This window comes from Pelodiscus sinensis, chromosome 7 (genome assembly GCF_052426305.1).
Source record: "Pelodiscus sinensis isolate ZL-2025 chromosome 7, ASM5242630v1, whole genome shotgun sequence".
Taxonomy (NCBI): domain Eukaryota; kingdom Metazoa; phylum Chordata; order Testudines; family Trionychidae; genus Pelodiscus; species Pelodiscus sinensis.
In genome coordinates, this window is record NC_143058.1 from 6,354,503 (window position 1) to 6,378,864 (window position 24,362).

Sequence of the window (24,362 nt, forward strand, 5' to 3'; positions counted from 1 at the left end):
TTTAGATATATCTCTAAGGCTGTGTCTCGACTACATGGCTCCATCGACGGAGCCATGTAGATTAGGGTTTTAGGCAAAGGGAAATGAAGCGGCAATTTAAATAATCACCGCTTCATTTAAATTTAAATGGCTGCCGCGCTGAGCCGACAAACAGCTGATCAGCTGTTTGTCCACTCAGCGCGCTAGTCTGGACGCTCCCCTGCCGACATCAAAGCCCTTTGTCGGCAGCCCCGCTTTTCCTCGTGGGATGAGGTTTACCGGGGCTGCCGACAAAGGGCTTTGATGTCGGCAGGGGAGCGTCCAGACTAGCGCGCTGAGCCGACAAACAGCTGATCAGCTGTTTGTCGGCTCAGCGCGGCAGCCATGTAAATGTAAATGAAGCCGCGATCATTTAAATCGCCGATTCATTTCCCTTTGCCCAATATACAAATCTACATGGCTCCGTCGACGGAGCCATGTAGTGTAGATGTACCCTAAGTCTTCTTATAGAATCTCTGTAACGTTTCTCCTATAACTTTGTATTAAGAGAAACTTTCCTTTTGAAGAAAAAAATGCCTTTTGAGCTCTCCCCTTTCCTTGATTGCCCTGTTGAAATGAATGAGGTGTGAATGGAGAATGAAAGGGGAGCCCCTCCAGCAGCAGTTGCAAGGGCGGAGAAGGTCTGGGAGCCAGAGCCAAGACAATACCTGCAAAGTGAGCTCATTAAGAGGACTGGACATACAGAGGCCTTGGGAGTCAAGCAGCAAGTGCCAACCCTTGGAAGAACTCTCTCTGAAGCAGCATTAAGAAAGGTGAGGTGATGACTAATTGGCTGCATGAGGGGGATAAATAGGAGATGTCTTGCAGAAGGACCCCGGGTTTTCCTCTTGTCCACAGAAGCCCGGCTCCACCTCTCCCCCATCTAACTCACCTGGCCAGTGCAGTCAGGGGGAGCAACTTTTGGTAACAAGACGGAGTGCGCTTGTGTGTGTGTGAGAGAGAGTGCATGAGTGTGACGTGTCATATGCATATGATAAATATTGATTAATCTATGTATGTTCTGTAAATGTGGCATGTTGCCTTATCCCTCTGAAAAAGATCCCGGGTGCTTCTTTTCAGCACAACATGGGGGCAGCTCAGGGCAGAGGGTGATAGAATGAGGGCAGGGGGGGGGGAATTCAGGACACAGGGTCTGATGAGGGGGGCTCAGGGCAGGGAGGTGGGGAAGCAGGAGTCAGGGCAGGAGGTGGAGGGTCCAGAACTCAGGAGGGAGCTGGAAGAGATGACGGGGCTTACAAGGGTGACAATGCTGTGCCGACGACTCCTCCCAGGGAGACAGAGCTTCTCTTTCCCGGGACTCCCTGTGCCCTCCCCCTCACCCCGCAGGACGGCATCATGGAGGTAAGTTGCTGGGGGGCAGCAGCCCCTGCTGCTCAGGCTGCTCGCACGCCAGCTGTCTGGGGAGGGGGAGGGCAGTTGTGCACTTCCCAGAGGTGCTACAGGATTGCCTGGAACTGATCCCAGCTGCCCCTGTCCCCTGCCCAGACCCCCCCACAAGTATCCTGCCCCCCACCAACACTGTCACCAGAACCCAGCACCACCCTGTCCCCGGACCTAACTCCCTGCCACCCACCATAGCGCCCAGCACCAGCCTGTCCCTGGACCCAGCACCCTGCCACCTACCGCAGCACCCGGCACCACCCTGTCCCTAGCTCCAGCACCCTGCCAGCTGTGCTAGCATCCTTGGGACTGCATTAGTGAGGCTTGGGGTTTTTTTGGGTTTTTTTTTTTGGCATCTCACTTGTGTGGCCCCAACTGAGTTTTCTGTGGGTCAGTGACCCCGACTCAAAAAAGGTTCCCTGCCCCTCTCATATGTAAAGACTTTTGAGTTTACATAATATTTTATTTAAAAATGAAGCTTGGCCAACATACCCCCAATTGGGACCAAACCCCCATCTCACTGCAGCATCATAACACTCCTGCACCACCTGACCCCAAATCTGAGCCCATCATACACTGGAACCCCCCGTCCTGAGCCTCTTACATCCCCAAACTCCAGCATCCCCACATCCTCAACCTTCTGCCATAACTTTCCTGCACCATCCCCGCATGGCAAATGTGTGTCCTGAGCCCATCATACTCCCAGCCTCCCTGACCCTGAGCCCCTCATGCACCCCAGCCCAAACTCCTGCACCCTCACATCCACAAGCCTGTGACTTGCTCTCAGCACCCCAACCTTCTACCTGACCCAACACTCCCCAGCCTGGAGCACCCTCCCTGAGCCAGCGTCCCCTTCTCCTGCATCCAGATTCCCTCCCACAGCTTGCACTTCTCACCCCTTCCCACACCCAAACCCCTCGTTCCCACCCCAGAGCCTGCACCTCCTGTCTCAACCCAGAGAGAGGGTACAATGGCTGGGGATAGCAAGTGAGGAGAGGAGGGGAACAGAGAGGGTGGGGCCCCAAAGGGGTGGGGTCTTGGTGAAGGAACGTGATTTTAATGTATTGGTGGGTTCCTTTTTTTTTTTTTTTGCTTGACAAACCTAGGCATAGGGGCAGCAGTTTAATAATCCTGCGTAGGGCACCATAAACCCTAAGGACAGCCCTGGAGGGTTGAATTAAGATAGAGGCAAGGCCAAGATGTCTGTTTCACATCCGAGTAACTTATTTAGATCCTGAGTACTAGCATTGTGTAGAGTACGTGGCTTGCTCAGTTAGCCAACTGCTTGTAATTAATGCCATTTGGTATTAGAATCATAGAACACTAGAACTGGAAGGGACCTTGAGAGGTCATCGAATCCAGTCCCCTGCCCTCGCGATAGGACCAGGAGCAGCTAGATCTTCCCAGATAGATGGCCCTCCAATCTGCTTTTAAATATCTCCAGTGATGGAGATTCCACATTCTCCTAAGGCAATTTATTCCAGTGTTTAATCACCCTGACAGGTCGGAATTTTTTTCCTAATGTCCAACCTAAACCTCCCTTGCTGCAATTTAAGCCCATTGCTTCTTGATCTATCCTCAGAGGCCAAGGAGAACATTTGCTCTCCCTCCTCCTTATAACACCCTCTTTTAGGTGCTTGAAAGCTATATCCCCCTCTCAGTCTTCTCTTTTCTAAACTAAACGAACCTAAGGATTTACACCTGGTACTTCTACGCCACCGTGATACATCAATTTAAGACGCCAAATTGCAAGCTCTTTGGAGACAGGGACTGTCTGTTGCTCTGTTTGGCTGTGTAGCACCTCACAGATTAAGGCCTTTCATCCTAACAGCAGCTCTGGATGATACAAGAATACAATTCAATAACAACCCGGCACTCCTCAATCACAAAGTCCTCCCGCATTGAGAACTGCACATCCTCGCCCCATGCTGTCACAGACACGCGCCAAGTGAGAAGTGGCGTAACTGGCAAGGAGATTCTGTACTGGCGCATACCCGCCAGGCAGAACGCTGCACCTTCTGTGTGTGTTTCCCAACAGAGATACTCCAACGTGTAGGAGTGGGTCCTCAGAGCGCTGCTGGAAGTACGGCTGCAATTAGAAAATGCTCTTCAGAAGTAAAAGGGCTGATTTCTTTTTTTAAAGAGGCAGGAAAAAAAACGGTGTTCAAAGGGCCAAGATAATCAAGAAGGACTTGATCAATTTTCCTTATTTGTTCTCTGTCCCTTTGAAAATATGTATTTTCAAGCAATGGGCTTAAACTGCAGCAAGGGAGGTTTAGGTTGGACATTAGGAAAAGCTTCTTTTCTGCCAGGGTGGTTAAACACTGGAATAAATTGCCTAGGGAGGTTGTGGAGTCTCCATCACTGGAGATATTTAAGAGCAGGTTAGACAGACACCTGTCAGGGATGATCTAGATGGTCCTTGGTCCTGCCGTGAGGGCAGGGGACTGGACTCGACTTCTCGAGGCCCCTTCCAGTTCTAGTGTTCTATGATTCTATGATTATTTTCCCCGATCGCATAACGAATGCTGTTAGCATGGTGGAGAAATTTGCTCAAAGAAGCTTCTTTCTGAAGGTGAGACCAAGAAAGCATGAACATTTTTCAGTGAACTTTTTTTATTCCTACTAAGCTATTTTTAAGAGTCCATTTCATGCTTGGGATAAGAGTCAGCTTGGCAACACAGAAGATTAAAATCCACTCTCTTTGGGAGTTTCTCTCATGGGAGTCCTTTGCAAGTGGGAGTTTTGTCACTGAGTCCAATGGAAGAGAGTACCCCAACGGTTTCAGTTCTCCCTCAGTGGGCCTTAACCATGTCCCAGATGGACCAGAGTGGTGGCTGAAAGGATCCCTATATCTCCATGCTCTTGAAATGCTTGACCTCTTCTCTGATCCTGACCAATAGAAAGGTGGTTTTTGTGAGGATTAAACCAACATCACCACCTCATTTCACAGTGGTAGCTGAACAGTCTTGGGGTTACTTTGGCCAATAAACGGGCTGGATTTGAATCAATGATGGAGACCGTGGTCTCAGTCCTGCATCTGGTCTGAAAATGTGCCACAAGGTGTTAGACATTCTGTGGTTACTCGCATAACTAGGCCACTGTGTCCTGCCATGAAACAAAGAAGCGTTGCTGATACTGGATTTGACCTGGGAGAAACATAATGCACATCCTGAGCTAGACCGGAGGTGGGGGGTAAATACTGGCCCATGGGCCAGTCCACCATGGTTAGCTCCTTGCTCCTTCACGACCACAGGTATTGGCGATCGCAACTCCTGTTGGCCACGGCTCATTAAAGGTGCTGTCATATGGGTGGAAATCAGGTAAATATTGCATTTTATTAATATCAGCAGAACTGACTTAAATGAAGCAATGACAGTCCAGTAATTTAACTACTAAAACGCGTATCAACAGAATACCATTATACGCCATTGTGGATTGTATTCCCAGTAGAGGCCATGTTCAAATGTTGTGTGTGGAGCCCCACATAAACCGAAACTGTGGGCCACAAATAAACGGAAGCTGTGTGTTGAGTAGCCCTGGCTTAAAGGGTACATCTATATTGGAATAAAATAGCCACAGCTGGCCTGTATCCGTTAGCTTGAACATAAAGAACATAAGAACAGCCACACTGGGTCCATCTAGCCAGTGTCCTGTCTGCTGATAGGGGCCAATGCCAGATGCCCCAGAGCGAGTGAACAGAACCGGGAATCATCAAGTGATCCCTCCCCTGTCATCCATTTCTAGCCTCTGACAGAGGCTAGGGACACCATTCCTGCCCATCCTGGCTAATACGTATTTATGGACCCAACCTCCATGAATCTAGCTCTTTTTTGAACCTGAATCAGCTGCCTTGGACCAGCTATGAGCGTTTTATTGCAGTGTAGTCATATGCAAAGGGACCACTCCCACGAGGCTTTCCGATGGACAGGAAAGACCAAAGCAACAAGCTGGCACTTTGTTCCTGAGTCGTGGGACATTTCACACAGTGGGGAGTGCTTGGGAGCTTTCAGCTCAACATAACTCATGGTCACGCAAACTCATTTGACACATTCACACCCCTATATATTCTTAAAGATCATGTATCAGCTACAAAGAAGCATTGTTCCAGGTTGTAACGTGACATTTGCTGGATGTCAAATCACATGGGTGACATCTTCATTTTAACGTGCCCCTCCACCACCACCCCGTTCGATTTCAATAGGGCACACAATGTAGTGTATTGTCATAAGACAAGAGGCAATCGAGGCAACAAAACGGAAAGGCACAGAAAGCTGACCATGGAAGGCTTACTTCTTTCAAGAGCAGACAGCTGCAATCAATTCAAATAACAACCATTCAACCTAAAAATAAAGCCTCTAAAGGGAAGCGGGGGGGGGGGGGGCGCGGAAACAGGAACGTATCGGGTAGAGAGAACAGAGCCTTGTTCTAGAGAGCACTATCTTTCAGGAAACAGAAAAGTTCCCTCTTGGGATTAAGACAAAATCACCAGCTAAACGGTAATTTTGGAGGTGATGGGCTGGACATACAGGATGATGTTACCTTCTGTCTGATGTCGGACCAACAGAAGCTTGTCTTATCCTCACCTCCTATTTCACCCTCTCTTCCTATTTCATCTCTACCTGCTGCCATCTTGCCCTTAACCTAGTTTTTCATTTATCCTGCACAGCCAACTCTGTCTTCAAAGTTGCTTTATTAAGCTCCTTGCAGCAAAAACAGCTACACATGTAAAATGCACCTCAAGTTACCCCAAATGTGTGCTGGTAAAGCCTTTATAATATTCATCCTCAGAACCTCCTTAAGACCAGTTGGAGCTGCCCACCCTAACCCTGATATGACAATGCTCCTAGTAAGGGGTTGGGGATGGGCGAAGGAGTAACCATGTAGAAAGTCAGACGCTCTTCTCTCTACAACTCAGATTTACAGCAGATGTAAAAACAAGAGTAGGCTGGTAGCAGCATGAGTGAAATCTTTCACAAGCATGTGTGCAATAAACCACCATGCGAAGGCATTTCAAAGTTACACGCCTAGGGGGTTAGCTAGATTGAGTTATGTTGGAACCGCAAAGCCAGATCCAAGCACTGAGCTATCAGCCACTTTTGCATCACATTGTTCTAACGATGTTGAATACATGATCCATGATGTGGCTGAAAAGGAAATATGGACAGAGGCAGCGGAAACATGAGAATTCACAAAATCAGAGAAAACTCAAACAAATGTTGAGCGATGTGATGTCATTCCTTTAGATACAGGCTTGCACACACACAGAGACAGGTTGTACCTCTAAAATCCAGGCCTCTCTGGTCTGGCAACATCCGTGGTCTGGCAGGACCACAGATGCCTCTAGAGCAGAGAACCTGGGAGACTAATGGCAGGAGGGTCAGATAGGCGGGACATCATTGTCGGCAGCCGGGCTGGGGGCAGCGCAGGACCAGGGCCCCCTCCAGCAGCTCCCAAGAGTGTGGGGATGGGGCCAGAGCCCCATGGCTGCTCCCAGCAGCACAGGAACAGGGCCCCATAGCAGGAGCTGGAGCCTGTGCAGCCCAGGGATCCAACAATAGCTGGGCAAGAAGTCCAGCCAGGTTGTAGTGGGGAGGGGGTGCAGGATTGCCTAGTGGGGCAGCCTGCCCGCAGCAGGTGACATGCTTGGGGGTCAGTGGCAGGAGACCTCCCCTGGTACGGGCAAATTTGCTTGTTTGGGACAGGTCAGGTCCTGATGATGCTGGACTAGAGAAGTTCAACCTGTCCTTAGGTTCAATTGACGTAGAAGAGGCCAAAGGGAAGGTTGTGCATCTAGTGACTAGCACAGATGGTCACAAGGAAGGATGGTTTGATAGCTGAGGTGCTGGATTGGGAGCTCAGATCTGTGTTCCATGCCTGGCCTCCATGCCCCAGAAAAGCCACTTGGGACCTGAATCCAATGACCATTGATGTCAAAGGAAGGACTGAATCAATGAGCTTTGGATATGTCCTTCTGTAACTTTGTTCTGTGTCTATTCAACAGCAGCAACAACGTATGGGAACCATTGTATTTCCCTATACCAGTGCGATCCTCTGGGGATGAATTCAATAAATGTTCATGAGCAGTTGAATATTATGGCATAGATTTAAAATTAAGCTTTGCTTTCAAGCCAAGGAAAGACGGGGGAGTAATCTCCATAATCTTTAATGTATAGGGAACTGCTATTATCCTCATTTTGGAGACAGGCTACAGAGAGACTGGGGATATGTCTACGCTTCATGGCTATTTCGGGATACCAAAATATCTACCCTGCATTTACACAAGCCACTCATTATTTTGAAATATTTTTTGAAATACCGGGCACACTATTTCGCCATCCTGGTAAACCTCATTGCCCGAGGGATAAGGGATGGCTCAAAATAGCACCTTATTTTGAAATTTGGTGCTGTGTGGATGCGCCAAATTTCAAAATAGTTTTGAAAGAGGATACAAAATTTGCGTAGCACAAATTGAGGATCTTATTTCAAGTTTAGGGTGCTGTGTAGATGCACCCAAAGTGACTTGCCAAGGGCTAGATTGGAAATCTGTATTGAAGCAGAATATGGAGCCACAGTTTCACGATAAACAAAAGAAAGTGGCTTTCGAGCAGAGCGAGAGGAACTGGAGAAGTTGTACTGTAATTTCAAAATCTCTTATTTCCTAACAGTGTTTTTTGCAAGAGCTACAGCTGTGTTTTTACAGAGTTACCAAAGGAAAATATGACAAAATAATTTGATTCTTTTGTGACATTCTCCTCTAAGCTCTCCTACAGTTTCTAAGCTCATAGGAAAGGGGAGAAAAAAACACTGAGTCCCAAGAAAGCAGAAGAGGTGATAAATGTCTGGTTAGACAGCACTGGATCAGATGGCTTGGTACAGAGTGTTGAAATGAAGCAGTGAGAAATTGATGGGGCAAAAGGGGGAAATGTGGGGCAGAGAGTTTCAAAGGAGACACAGGGTGTGTCTAAACTACACCCCTCTGCCGACAGAGGGATGTAGATTAGGCACATTGCTATTGCAAATGAAGCGGGATTTAAATATCCCACGCTTCATTTGAATAAAAATGGCCACCGCTTTTTGCCGCCGCAGCACTTTGCCGGCAAAAAGCAGCAGTCTAGACGGGGATCGGTCAACAAGGAAAGCCTTTTCCGGCGAATCCCTCATGCCTCGTGCAACAGAGGGTCAGATTTTCACAAGACCTCTGCTTCCACCTAGGCTTCTAACAGTGCTTCATTAACCAGAGGGGATGGGTTCTGAACAGCTGTGGACTTCTGGTTATTTTTAAGTGCGAAGCACTTCTGAAAAGCTGGACACAGGGATGAGCACTGCACACTTGTGAAAATCTGGCCCTTGGATAACGGCGGAAAGACAGACAAATGGAGGTAAAAGAAAAAAAAATTACATTTGAGTCCATTATTATGGTGCGTTGGGATTTATCTGCCATTAGATTACCTATACATGAACATTTGCAAGGAAGTATTTTCGGTGCTCCTTATTCTAGACCCATGATGATAATCATCATTTCACTTAGACAGGACCTGACAGTTAAAGTGTGTGGGGCCAACCTTGTATTTTGCACTCAAGCAAATCTCCTACTTAATGTCGATAACATGTTTGAGAGAGGTGAAGCCTGACCAACTCAGGTTCCACCCTTCTGAGTGAAAGGCAGCCACCTCTGGGGGGGAGGAGGAGGGACACAGCTGCTGTTTAACAGCACTTAACATACACCATACAACAGTTTAGGACAGGGAGTGTAGGGAACGGATGTGAGCATTGGGGGGAGAATTTGGATTAAGGAAAATATCATTTAAAACTGGATTTGGGAAGAGGACCCAGGGCTAAAACCGTTGTGTAAGTAATTAGTCTGTATGCCAAATTCTGCATGGTCTAAGTACAATGGTCATTTCTCCCACCATTTGGGTTGTAAGGTTTCTGGCACTAGTGACACCACAGAACTGGAAAACAGAAATCAAAGAACAATAGAGCTCCCTGAGCTTACGGGACAAGGGAGATGAACAGAAAAGGGATCTGTCCATCACACAAACTGAGCTTCCTGAAAGCTCCAATCCAGTCAGGTCCCGAGGATGCTGGACTAGAGAGGTTCAACCTAAGGTACTGTTACTTATACCAGCAGACACTGAAGGACACCGAGCATGCTGATTTACTGCAGACAATAAATAGCTCCCAAGGAGACACAAGTGGATGCCTATTTTCCGAGTCTGCCAAAACGGCTTTCAATTGCACAGGCTTTGGGGCCCACTAGCGAACCTTTAAGCTGCATGGGCAGAATAGACCTCAGCAGTAGGTGCTACAACTGGCAGGCTGGCTTGGTTTGGATGTCCAGGTTTGCTTTGGGACCAGCAACAGCATTTGGACATAATAAAAATGTAATTAAGTTCTGAGCAGCGATGAATGTAGAGCCCTGCATGAATGTTTGGTCTGCAGAAGAGAAGAGTGAGGGGGGATTTGATAGCAGCCTTCAACTTCCTGAAGGGAGGTTCCAAAGAGGATGGAGAGAGGCTGTTCTCGGTGGTGACGGATGGCAGAACGAGGAGCAATGGTCTCAAGTTGCAGTGGGGGAGGTCTAGGTTGGATATTAGGAAAAACTATTTCCCTAGGAGGGGGGTGAAGCACTGGGATGGGTTCCCTAGGGAGGGAGTGGAATCTCCATCCCTGGAGGTCTGGCAGATTCCTCATGGTGCCGAGGTGAATGGGCAGCGCTAAAGGGGAGGGCTACCCCTCCTCACCAGGCCTGGCACATAGCCAACCGAATTGCAGCTCCGACATGTTGAGAGCGCCCAGGGCTTGGTTCGCTAATGCAGTGTGCAGCGTGGACGGGGCAATATGACTGCAAGGGGGGAGACAGGACAGGCCACCACTCTTCCCTGCCTGAACGTGAGATCGTGGAGCTGCCCCACCTCACGGAGGCAGTCAGCTGCACATCACACAGGGGTGTCATTCAGGACATGGTGAGCTTCAGGAGTGCTGCCATGGGGCACTGGATCTTCCCACCTTCCCTTTCTAGCCAGCTCAGCCAGAGGAGAGAGAGTAACATGGCCGTGAGGGCAAACAACTCATGTCACCAAAGTTTCTCCCAACACTCTTTTCCTTGGGCTTCTGCTGCTATGTAAGTAACACCTCCGTTACAGCCAGCCCTCACAGGCCAAAAAGAAATACACCCTACCACGCTGCACAGGTTACTGCAGGGACTGACCAGGACCATCGACAGATCAGCATGCCATTTGCTCAGCCTACCTGTGACCTTGCCCAACGTGAGTGATTTGATGGCCTTGAAGTCAATCTCGGAGAGGTTCTGCTTGAGTTTGAGAACTTGATCAACCTGGAACAGGTCAATAAACACAGTTAATTCCTGCGGCTTGCCAAGAGCCCCGAAGTATCTTGAGACCAGCCCTTTAGGAAAGCTCCGCTCTGGGTACAAAAAATGCCTGCCTCCCACGGATCGCACAATGAATGGGCTTTAATTTTGCAGGGAAAGCTAAAAAGGTGTGTCAGTGTGTTCATACAGCAGGGCTCTAAAGAAACCTTTCCTGCGAGAAACTTTAAATATTTGACAAGTGATTATGCCATGCCCCCACTGAGCATTCTGACCTATTCATCCCTGATTGCAACAAGCAGGCAAACAAATGAAGCCAGTGACTGTCAAGGATTAACTCTGCATGTAGAAGACCAGCATGTGGGATAAATCCCACCCATTAGCGCAAAGCTTGTGTGAGGCACAGATCAGAATCCCATCCGCCTATTTTATGTGCTGAATTAACTTTGGCAACCCCTGTAAGGTTTTACGCCAATGCACTGAAACGGAAGAAAAAAGAAAATACGATATTCTCGTCCTCTGCCTCTTCTTCACCTCTCGCCTCCTCTGCTGTCTCTGCCCTTCTCTCTCTTCTAATTAATGACGGACACAAAATACCATTCAGCCCTAACAAATAAGCAAAAGCTTGCCAAAAAGCTGCTGTGCGTTCACTCCTCTCTCTCCCTTTGAAAACCAGGACAGCACAAGGTTACTTGATAGCCCAGGCTGGCTGCCTACCAGGTGTTAGACTCATCCAAGGGGCGGTGAGAATTCAATGCTTGGGGATCGGCAGTGGGAGAGACTTTGGGGTTCTCGCCAGCTGATAGAAGACCGTCACAGGTGCATGCGAGAGGCTAGATTGTGCCCTTGTCACTAAAGTGACCACTGACACAACTAGTCCTGATGCAGCCAATGGGATGATGTGTGTGCGTCTAATAGTGACACAATTTAACCTTATCAGTCCTTCCTCCTCGTCAAGCAGTCCAGCCATGGGTGACATTCAAGTCTGGGACACATACACATGAAAGCCGTGAGACTCCCATGTACCTCCATGTGCTTTTTCTTCTTGTTCAAATGCAAGAATGCACTGAGCTTGTCAAGTATATGGAGGGAACAGTAGGGTGAGGCTGCTACCAGTGGCATAGGGGCCACTTTGATCCCTATGGCTGCGTCTAGACTGGCAAGTTTTAAACTTGCCAGCTGTCTACACTGGCCGCTTTGAATTTACGCAAGAACACTGACGATCTAATGTAAGATTGTCAGTGTTCTTCCGCAAATACAATGACTCTTCCGTATGGGAAAAAGCCCTCTTGTACAAATGCTTTTGTGCACGAGGGCCAGTGTAGACAGCTGAGAACTGTTTTGCGCAAAAAAGCCCTGATGGCAAAAATGGCCAAACCGCGTCTAGATTGGCATGGACTCTTTTCCGCAAAAGCGTCCGTGCCAATCTAGACGCTCTTTTCCACAAATGCTTTTAACGGAAAAACTTTTCCGTTAAAAGCATTTGCGGAAAATCATGCCAGTCTATACGTAGCCTGTTTGTTAATATCTCCAGTGGCCCAAGGTGGAGGAATAGATGGGGAAAACTTGGAGTTGCTGCAGAGAATTTCTTTCCAGTTCTCTTTGGTCTTCTCCTGGGCTCTCCTTCACTTGCCCAGGGACTAACTCATCAACATATTTAAAATTGGGAAGGAGTTTTTCCCCCCAGATCAGATTGGCAGAGACTCTGCAGAGCAAAGGGGTTACATATAGGGCCTGGGTCACTTGCTCCTTTCAAAGAGGGAAAATGGTGGCGTCTACATAACTTGCAGTCTTTGGCTCAAGATTTGAAAGACTTCCATAACTCAGAGGTTATGGCCCTGTTGCAGGAGTGGAGGTGGGGGTAGGATCTGTGATCATGATGGTCCCTTCTGGCCTTAAAGTCCATCATATGCCTCAACGTTTCAAAATTCAGCCTGGTAAGACCTAAGTTTTGCCAGGCTTGCTCATAGTGGGGCCATATTGGGAATCCCCATGCCCTGCAGTGAGTAGGTATTTGCACCAATAATGTCATAAAGCCTACTATGTAAGCCCATTGAGATCAACAGGACTGTTTTCCAGGCAAGATACTAATTGATGTTGGGTGCAGGCAGTGAATCAGACCCTGAAAGTAAACCACGGTAGGTAGGAATGATACCTGAACGACGAGCTCTTTTCCTTCTCTGTTGATCTTCACACAGTGTAATTCCCGGTTGGCAAGGTTTCCAGAGTCAATGGTGAAAATGAGGGAGCCATCCTTACTCAACTTGTATCGCACCTGTAAGCTTCCTTAAAAGGAAAACACATTTCCGCTTATAAAACGACACTTCCATAACGACATATGTTCAATAGCCTTGCACAACAGGCAGCATTATTTTTATTTTTTAACTTCTTCATTATCACTTGTGACACTTATTTTAGAAAAAAAGAAAATCGTCAATCTTTAATGAAAGGTATGACAAATAATTTACCAGAAGCTTTTTTCACACCAGCTTACAAATGCCACTCTACAGAAACATGCCTGAGATGATCAAGCAAATAATTTATATTAAAAGCATATATCTCTCTCTCCATAGGGCATACATTTTAACATTTGCACCATATCTGATCTCTATTAGACTTTTTTGTATGAATGATCATTTCCACCAGGGGGCATACAGGTCTAGTGCTGTTTCATGATCAGAGTAACGTGTGAGTTTTATTATTATCGGTACTCTTCAAGAAGACAGTAAAGCGAAATGTAATAGACATTGGAGCCGGCGATAGATTGTACTTGTTTGGAAATGGGAATGATTCAAATTCATCTACAGTTATGGAATTTCTTTTCAAACACAAAGCCCAGAAAATGAGTCCATTAATTGTGGCTACTCTCTGCTTGTGAGAAACCAAACATTAACAAACCTGCATGTGTGCAAGGTAGGAAAGGATATGTATCACTATCAATCATCCCATAAAAGAGTAAGGAAAAATAATGTGATTTTAAAAGCTCTGGGAAAAAAATGCACTGACTGGATTCTTTGCCTTGCTTTTTTCACAAGTGAAGAACAAGTGTTTGCAGTTCAGCATGTAAACAGGTAAAACAAAACCTGAAAATCTTTGGGAGTTCTTGCACGTCAGTCATTGAAACATGCTGAACATTTTCAGTCCTACTGAGTATTCTTTGTTTAGAAACACTTTTCAGTTTTACTACATTCATTTCAGGATTGTTTCAAAGGAGACAGAAATAAACACATATAGAATCCCACAATCTGCTGAGTAGTAGGGCCTCACTTTGCTTTAAATATAGTACATAACTTTTATCTCCTTCCTTCCTTTTTTTTTTTGTTTGCATTAGCTCCAAATATTCCATGCATCATTGGACTTTGGAGATGAACGCAGGTGAACACGAGCTGGAGGGAAACTGTCATTATTTGGGTTTTCCATCATTTTATTTCCAGATTTTTTCAGAGCATGCAAATCTAGTCTCCCGTCTTAGAAGTTCCCCCTGGATGAAATCTGCCCTCGTGCAGCAGACGTCCTATACTCCCCCAAAGTCCTCCCAAAGTCTTCCAGCAGTGTAGGAATAATGCTGGTCTTCTTCACATGGGTGCATATCACCAGGTGCTGAACTCCCATTGATTTCAGTAGGAGTTCTTCCAGGCTCGGGGCCAGAAACATCCCAGAAAGGAGCTTCAGGAGAAGGACTCTATGTCCTTATCCTTCCAGGCCACACAAGCCCCACGCTTGCTAACAGGTGAGCGTTACCACAGCTCAGCCAATCCAGGGAGGTCAGTTTACCACAAAGCATTGGAGCAAGGAAACAGCAGAATATCCAAAGGCAGGAGAGGAAGTAGGAAAGGCTACTGAGGATTGGTCTTTTCATCACTCCATAGGCCTTCCAGAGCAGAAGGGGTTTTAAGAGAAGGAGACGGTAAAGCACGTAAGAGGCACAGTTTCTTAGAGATCTCGGAACACCCATTGATGTCTCTGGAGCATTTGTGCTTGTCAGTAACAGGCTTAGGATTTTTAAAAATACAATAATACACAGCCAGTTTCCACCACCCTCAATCACATTGCTGGAAACTTACCCTGCAAGGAATCTCCCGACTCCAGCACAACTCTTTTCGACTTCCTATTAAAATCCACACTAAGCTGGAGCTAGGCTGAAAGGACCTATCACTAAAGAGACACCAAGCAATGGCTGAGATTAAGGCTTTTTGGTGGCACCTCTTTCATTAGGAAACACAAAGGGCAGGGCTAGCGACAGATTTCACTGGGCCCTGGGAAATATGAGGGGGGTCAGCTTCAGACCCCGAGGAAAGGGCGGGGTTTGGAGTAGAAGGGGTGGAGCTAGGGACTCAGCCCTCAGAGTCATCCAGACCATGACGCGCAGGGCTCCGGCACCAGTGTAAAGGGGTCAGGGCTGTTTAGATTTACCTGCAATTTCCTTGTATATGAACATGCCTGTCTAGCTTTCGAGGATGTTATGAGACACGATTAATTCATGTTTGTTAAGTGTTTTGAGAGGTCAGCTAAAAGGTGTGAATGCACATATACACGCAAATGGAGTGAACAGTGCGCTGTTGTTCTAACAAGTATTTTCTGGAGCAATATCATCTATGAAACAATAGGTCGGACCCTCAGTTGTAAACCAGCTTCACTGCAGTGACTGCCTCAGAGCCACACTGATTTACACAAGCTGATATTCCGGTCCATTTTTTCCTCTAAGAAAGCATTAGGGAAAAAAATTCAATTCAATACCTGTGAAATTTTCTTTTGTAAAGATTGGAAGGAATCACTTCCTCGCATCCACGGTTATTAATTTTCTTTCAATTGCAGCTGAAACTTCTTTGGATTGCTGCTCTCCACAATTATTGACTTGAACAGGGGCTTTTGTCTGGGGCCAAATTCACATCAATATAAATAAGCAATTTTACCAATTGCCATGGAGTTTCTATAGGATTTATACCGGTATCACTTTGGCCCTTGTTCAGCAGCAAATCTTTTCATGCTGGCAGATCTACATCATCTTTTCATGACGGGAGAATGTGAGCTAGACAGAGAAATGGATTATTCATTATGGTTAAGAAATCTAGTGTTTGAAATGTCGATCACCTGGTGGGTCGGAGTTCTGTGTCACATGAACATAAGAACATAAGAACGGCTGTACTGGGTCAGACCAAGGGTCCTTCTAGCCCAGTATCCTGTCTACCAACAGTGGCCAGCATCAGGTGCCCCAGAGAGGGTGGACCGAAGACAATGATCAAGCAATTTATCTCCTGCCATCTCTCTCCAGCCTCTGATAAACAGAGGCCAAGGACACCATTTTATCCCCTGGCTAACAGCCTTTTATGGACCTAACCTCCATGAAATTATCTAGCTTCTCTTTATACTCTATTAGGGTATGTCTACACTACCCCTCTAGTTCGAACTAGCGGGGTAATGTAGGCATACCGCACTTGCAAATGAAGCCCGGGATTTGAATTTCCCGGGCTTCATTTGCATAAGCGGGGCGCCGCCATTTTTAAATCCCTGCTCGTTCGAACCCCGTGCTGCGCGGTTACACGCGGCACGAACTAGGTAGTTCAAACTAGGCTTCCTAGTTCGAACTATCGTTACTCCTCATTCCACAAGGAGTAATGGTAGTTCGAACTAGGAAGCCTAGTTCGAACTACCTCGTTTGTGCCGCGTGTAGCCGCGCTGCACGGGGTTCAAACCAGCGGGGATTTAAAAATGGCGGCGCCCCGCTTATGCAAATGAAGCCCGGGAAATTCAAATTCCGGGCTTCATTTGCAATTGCGGTATGCCTACATTACCCCGCTAGTTCGAACTAGCGGGGTAGTATAGACATACCCTCATAGTCCTAACCTTCACAGCCTCCTCTGGCAAGGAGTTCCACAGGTTGACTACACGCTGTGTGAAGAAGAACTTTCTTTTATTCGTTTTAAACCTGCTACCCACTAATTCCATTTGGTGACCTCTAGTTCTTCTATTTAGGGAACTAATAAATAACTTTTCTTTATCAGCCCTCTGCACACCACTCATGATTTTATAGACCTCTATCATATCCCCCCTCAGTCTCCTTTTTTCTAAACTGAAAAGTCCCAGTCTCTTTAACCTCTCCTCATATGGGACCCGTTCCAAACCCCTAATCATTTTAGTTGCCCTTTTCTGAACCCTTTCCAAGGCCAAAATATCTTTTTTTGAGGTGAGGAGACCACATCTGTACACAGTATTCAAGATGTGGGCGTACCATAGTTTTATACAGGGGCAGTAAGTTATTCTGGGTCTTATTTTCTATTCCTTTCCTAATAATTCCATGATGCCAGGGCCACTGCCCCCCTAAAAAAGAGCATGGGCATAATTCAGGTTCCTATGATTTTGGCATCATTTCTATCATACAATAGTAATGAAGACTGCTTCTACACTTTAGTGCCAAAAAATCAGAATTTTGTGCAAAAACCCTGCTAGCGTTTTCACTGGCCATTGACATTTTGCACTGGAATTGCTGAGTGTTGGTGCAAAACCAAAGGCACCCTGACGTGAGTCCTTTTGCTCTTTGCACGGATCCTTTCATGCTAATGTGCCAGGGCAGACCCTGGATTGCTTTTACTTGCTTCATTGCTCTCCAGACCTATCCCCCATTGTAGAGCAGGACTGGGTCACTCTGACATTCAGCAGTCCTGCCTACAGATGCTATAGTTCCACCCCAACAGCCACTGCTCTGGGACACAGAACAAACCATTGCTGTGAAACGCTCCTGCTGCCTCCTATAATGTACTGTGCACATGTAACCCCCACCAAGCAGATTTGAACCTGGCACCTCTGGAGCTTAGTATGGGAACCTCTATCTTTTGAGCTAAAAGCCAGCTGGCTCTCAGACCACAGCAACAGATAAGAACAAGTGACCTCTACAGCATGGGCTAAGTGCTACTGCATGGGTCAGTGAACCACACTAGGGGTACGTCTAAACTACATGCCTCTGTCGGCAGAGGCATGTAGATTTGTTTGTTCAGCAAAGGCAAATGAAGCCGTGATTTAAATGATCGCGGCTTCATTTACATTTACATGGCTGCCGCGCTGAGCCGACAAACAGCTAATCAGCTGTTTGTCAGCTCGCGCGCTAGTCTGGATGTTCCCCCTGTCGACATCAAAGCCCTTTGTCGGCAGCCCCGGTAAACCTCATTCCACGAGGAATAACGGGGCTGCCGACAAAGGGCTTTGATGTCGACAGGGGGAACGTCCAGACTAGTGCGCGAGCCGACAAACAGCTGATCAGCTGTTTGTCGGCTCAGTGCGGCAGCCATGTATATGTAAATGAAGCCGCGATCATTTAAATCACGGCTTCATTTGCCTTTGCTGATCTGTCTAATCTACATGCCTCTGTTGGCAGAGGCATGTAGTCTAGACACAGCCACGGTGTGTGGGTTACACACAGTCAGGGCGGGAGGCGGGGGCTGATGTCTGGGTCTCCCTCTCTGCTTCTGGTGCCTGTCACACGCACCTATTCACCCCTGCCACAATGCTGATTCGCTTTGAGTCCGGGATTGGTGAGCAGCGAGAGAGCTACCAAAAAGCAACCCTTTCATTGGCATTGCAAGTGCTGCACATGTAAACACTCGTGGGAAACAATCAAACCACAAGCCAGCACTTTTCATTCAGCACGTTTCTGTCGCAGACCAAACGGTCAGCCAAAAAAACTCTGCAAGTGTAGAAAGCACAAGTGTTGTCTCTGGAACAAGAGTGAAGATCGTCACAGCAGTACGCGCTGGGCATTTCATTGTAGTCGTGGCTTGGCTCCAAACCGTGGTCATGCCCAAGCACAGCCCTCCTTACCCGTGCATAGAACCTGCAGTTCCATAGGGCACCAAGAAATGTGGGGCACCGCTGGGATCTAATGGCCACCTGCCTCTTCCTATCCCTGGTGTGTGACTCTACTTCCTCCCGAGAGGATCTCGTGAACAAAGCCTGCCAGAGTTATTAGCAGACATGGAACCTGCGATAGAGCTATTCCAACCCTAGCCATACACAGTCAATTTCTGAGTTTACTGTGTTCGCTGAGAGGACCTGGAGTGTAACATTTGTTTTCAATATTTCATTAATAGGATGCTGAAAATTTTAAAATCACATCTCTAAAAAGTCATCACACCCTCCCTTGCCAGGCTGCCATGGGGCATAAGGGCAGCAGTTTAATAGTACTATGTCGGGCCCCATCCAGCCTAAGGATGGACTCAACAAGACTCAAGCAATATACTGCCTGGTTATTACGCATGGACTTCATGGGGACCATTGCTATTCACTCAGCACAGTGAAGGGACTGTTTTGCCAAGCTACACCAGGGACAGCCCTAACCCCAGGAGTGGAGGAGCAGAAAAAAAGCAGCTTAAAACAACGCTAAGCCCAACAAATCCAAAGCAGAGTCCAGACAGTCACATCATCCGTAGTTCAGAGACCCGTCTGCATACTCCACAAAAAGATTATCCTAGGACACAAATTGCACCAAGCAAACTAACATCCCGGCCCAAGTGTGATCCATGAGGACATGCCCCCGGTGTTGGGTTTTTCAGCTTCCTTTAGCAACAGGGTCGTTATTCTCTCTGCTGGCTGTGTACTGGGGGTATCAGCAGTGTCAGCGAACTGTGTGCATTTCAGCATGGAGAAATGCAAGCGATGCTCAGCTACAGAGGAGTTCTTTAAGAAGCCGTCAGTGACGCACATGAACGAGCCTTTTTATTATTGCAGCAACCCACAAGTGGGACCACAGGAGGCTATATTAATTCAACATTACAGTCCAGGAGAGGTGTTTGCAAACTTCCTATGACACTTAGAGAGCGAGAGAGAAAAAACCCAACCCTCTGACAAGCCTGATTCTTTCTTTGATAATGGCTACCACAACCTGCTATGCATAGTGAGAACAAAAAAGAAATAAGCAGTAGTGGCTCAATTCTGCTCTAAATGACGTCAACGGCAAAGCCCCCGTTAATGTCAATGGGAGAATGATTACACCAGATGGGCCTTATTTCAGTCTCAAATGCATGGATATAAATCAACAGTAACTCCATCCAAGTCAGCGGAAACTGCAAACACTCACCCCTTCTGGAAATTAGGCCCTTATTTAGGTACCAAAACGTAGAGTAACATTTTTAAAAGTGTCACGGTGACTTAGGTACTGAAGTCCCACTGACAGTGAGACCTGGGCTTCTAAGCAGTGTTCTTTGGGGGGGAGAAGGGAAAAATACGCTGGCTTCTAAACCACTTTGGTACATTTGAAATGTTTACCCTGAGGGTGTTGACGTAGACGTGTAAGTCCAAAAATGCTGATCTTGCTTCCAAGGTCCCCTCACCCAGGGACCTGCATGGTGCTCACTTTGGAATCAGACCAGCTCTGCTAAGGTGTCTAGAAAGAGACTTAACTCCGTGTTGACATCAAGATTTCTTAAACAGGGCGATTCCTGCATGCACCACCAATGGCATTACGAACATGAAAGTGGCCATATTGGCTTAGACCAATGGCCCATTCATCCCAGCATCCTTTCTTCTGACAGTAGCCAATGCCAGATTCTCCAGTGGGAATGAACAGATCAGGGAAATCTTGAGTGATCCATCTCTTGTCATCCAGCCCCACCTTCTGGCCCTCAGAGCTTAGCAACACCTAAAGCATGGATTTGCATCCCTGACCATCTTGGACAAAATAGACGCTGGTGGGCCTGTCCTCCAGAAATGTATCTAAGTCTTTTTTGAACCCTATACTAGCTTTGGCTTTCACAACATCGCCCGCAAGTGAGTTCCCCAGGTAAACTGTTGTGTTGTGTCACCATCTACTTCCTTTTGTTTGTTTCAGGGCCCTTCCATGAGTTCACTGGGAGAGTGTAGAAGAAGGGGTTGGGGTTAATGGCATCGCTCATCAGAATAATATGGGGATCACTGGCTTATATCCATCAGCTGTGACCATGCACTGTCGATGGACCATTCATATATCCAACAGAAGAAGACAGAATGACTTACAGACTACTACACTAGTGACCACCCTGCTTTCTTATTTCCACAGCATGCATATCAGCAATCGTTAAGAGAGCAAATAATTAGGGACGTCGTTGATGAAATGGGGGAAATAACATGAGTGAGGCTATTCATAATGCTATGCACTCACAACCAACGATAAAAGAATGGCACACAGAAAGCCCTTTGCAATGATTTAGGAGAAATGTGGTGGTGTTAATTCCACGTTACGTGGTACGAGCCGATTGTTTTCAGTGCCAGGCAGCACAAAAAACCTCCCTGCCAGCTTGCAGAATCCTGGTGCTGCTGTACTTCCCTTTTAGAGCTTGGATATTTAAACCTGAACGACCTCTCTCTCTCTGTTTGTAACAGCTGGGCAGGAAACCTGCTCCTTAATTAGCAGCCTCTCCCAAGGGACAGTCACTCAATAAATTTACTCTTCATAGGATGTGCAGCTGGTATTATGGAATTACAGGACCCATCTTCTTAATCAGCCAGTGGTTTTTAACTAAGAAAGTCTTTGCACATTTTGGGGAAGAACGGGGGAAAATTGGGCAGTTGCTGTTTGTTTCACACCTGTAAAAAATGGAGAGGAGAGATTGCCGATTTTGGTTTCCTGAGGTATCCTGCTGCTGTTGCTCAAATATTTTTTGTTCTGCTGTCTTAAAGGAAAACTCTAGTTATTAAGTCTTAAATAGCTACACTGATTAATAGAGTACTCAGAGCTATGAGTTGAGAATGCTTATTCAAAATTTGATTGGCACCCCTTCTCCCCAAGAGTGGAGTGTATAGATCTAAGGGTCAGGTGTGGGTCTTTCCAAAGACCAACAACAATGGATAATTATTTATTGGCTAGTGTATTTATTTAACCTGATAGGACGTAGTGTAAAAGTGCACCATGGGCCATGTTTACAAAGTCATTCAGGCACCTAAAATGTAGCTAGGTGCCCAGTTGCATTTGCAGCAGTACCTGAGAAGTTTTGGAACTTGATTCTCATGTCAAGGCAGCGACCCTGGTAGCCCATGAGCCAGAAGGGAAAAGATCAGGCACATGCACGGGGGTGAGGATAGGGTGGGAAATCAAGCAGCAGCTGTGTATCATTACAAAACCCAGAAACAATCACCCAAAGCTGAAACGGAAGCGCCCCACACCTACATGGGCCCACAGAGCCTATCCTGCAAACAACTTATGCATCTGACTAACTTTGCTCACATGGGCAGTTCCATCGACTTCAACGGGACTATCTACATGAGTAATGTTACTCGGAAGTGCGTTTGAAGGTCTGGGGCCATACTGTGTGTGAGAACCAAGCCACACATGTGTTTGAAGCTTTGGAATGTTAGACAAGCAAATGCTTTGGAGGTTAGATTAGAGGGCAGAGAATGAGAGACCGATGTACTGACCACACGTCCAGGCAATTTATCATGTAAGCATCACTCAGATTTGCTGGGTGACCTTGAGCAAGACGTGTTCCTCAGTTTCCCCCTCGATAAATTGGGGGTGATAATCTCACTCTCTTTTGCACAGTGCTTTTAGAGATCTGGAGCGAGGCTTCTGTAAACAAGCATGGCGTTGTGATTATTACATCTATTTCTACCCAGTGAATTAACGGAGCTGTTGCTGCTCTTTAGCAGGGGTAGTTTTAAGGATGTTTTCCAACAGGTGACTCGGTGTGATGAGGCACAGCAGAAGTGAAGAGATCAACTTCACCAGATAAAACCCCCAGCCAACACAGAAACATGTTTTCAATCCACAATGTTGATGCCTTTGTGTTTTACCCTGCAAAGGTAAACTGCTTTGTGCTGACATGCCCTTTCTTCTTCCTTTCAGTTGCACTTAAGACACTTCCTTTAAAAAATGCATACAATAAATACTAATGTGGAAGTTCTCACTCTGTTAAAATATTCATGATATGTAACAAGCCTTTCCAAGGGCTTTAACAGGAGTTAGATTAGACTGGATGGTGTCCCTAGCTTCTGTTTGCCAGAAGCTGGGAATGGGAAATAGGATATGAGTCACTTGGTTACCTCTTCTGTTCATTTCCTCTGAAGTACCTGGCATTGGCCGCTGTCTGAAGACAGGAGACTGGGCTGGCTGGATTTTTTGGTCTGACCCAATATGGTGGTTCTTATGTAGTTCACGCGTCTTTGTATTTCAAGACATTTTGACTTGGATGTCTTTCATCTGACTCTGGAGATTTCACTTGAAGCATCAAGTTTGCAAAATGAGTCAGTTTATTCTCTCCCACATGAATACAGTGTAAAATTTCACCTCATCACATCATATTACACGAATCATGCTTGATCACTAACCTCTCATGACTCGTGGGAAGAATAGGCTAAAGCCCTCAGCTGGAGAAGACTAGTGGAGCTTCATTTACTTAAAGGACATTAGACTAGCATGACCTACTTGTGCGTCTGCCTTCTTGTTTTCAAACTCAAGTTTTTATCCTCCACCCGTTCTACTTTCAAGCTCTGCAACACAGTCACCCATCCAAGCAGAGATGGGCCCCGTAGCCATTAAGAAATAATAATGTTCAGCAATGAGACCATGATGGATTATGGACTGAATGGGTTGGAGAAATGATACGGTCAATGTGTTGATTTCGTTATGGCTCTGGATCACCAGATGAAGCACCAAACTTAAAACTAAAGATCATGATTTGCACCAGCCATCATGCTTAGTTCATTAAAAAAAAACCACCTTAGTGCAGTGTATTGCCTGTGAATGTCTTGTCTGAGGTTAATGATCCTTGCTTGTGTCATGGCCCATTACCGACATCCAGATGGCCATTAATCCCTGGTAATGCCCTGTGCCTTTTATCATTAGGTTCTTCTCAACAGTGCCCAACATTTCATTGACTTTGCTGGTTCTGACTCTCACACCAGCAGTGCTGGCTTGATTTATTGCGAGCCTCAGGGTAGTGTTTACATTTCAGAGCCATGAGCAAACCGACCACATACAAGAACAACTTGTTCCTGAGTACAGAGATTTGTTGCGTCATCAGATTAATGCTGATGACCAGAGAAAGGATGGCACAATTAAGAACAGAATTTAGGAGGTCTGGGCGCAATTTCAACTCTAGCATAGGCTTTGTGGTTAATATCAAACAAGTCACTTAATCTCCCTCATTTCCCCAAATGTAAAGCTGGGCCCTGATGTTGCTTGAGGTTCTAGGCATGGCCATACAATAAATAAATAAATAATTGTAATAATAGCCACCATATAAAGTTTTCATCATGACACTGGTTTTGTAGCAAAATATAGGCCAATATATATTTCAGAGGAAATATGTGAATATTTCTGTAATTTGTAAAGAACTTTTTCATGGTTGGATCTTGTTATCAGAATTATCACCCACACAAACAAATTTTGCATTTGCAACCTTTACTTATTTGCCTGTAAACATTCTCATGAACTTTCTAGTTTCATCCTGCTAAAAGTAGCATTATTGGTTGCCAAAGACATTGGTGTAAAGGGTTTTTGTGGGTGTTTGGCTGCTGTTTTTTTGTTGTTCTGTTTGGCCTTTCCCAGATATAGATATAAAGCACAAAAGTCTGCAAAAGCTTTCATGCAGCATTTTTTGCAGTGGTAGCTGAGGTCAGCTGCTCAAAAATTCTAGCAACAAGACGA

General features: G+C 46.3%; 1 protein-coding gene across 1 annotated transcript in view; it reads right to left on the reverse strand.

Moving 5' to 3' along the window:
* The window catches only part of CNTNAP5 (contactin associated protein family member 5), a 464,970-nt gene that overhangs the window by 24,730 nt on the left and 415,878 nt on the right, over positions 1–24,362 (reverse strand). Inside the window, exons 20-21 of the mRNA XM_075933060.2 lie at positions 12,909–13,039; positions 10,675–10,759 (exon numbers count right to left, since the gene is read on the reverse strand). Coding sequence (XP_075789175.2) covers positions 10,675–10,759; positions 12,909–13,039 — 216 coding nt within the window. The remainder of the gene's footprint in view (positions 1–10,674; positions 10,760–12,908; positions 13,040–24,362) is intronic.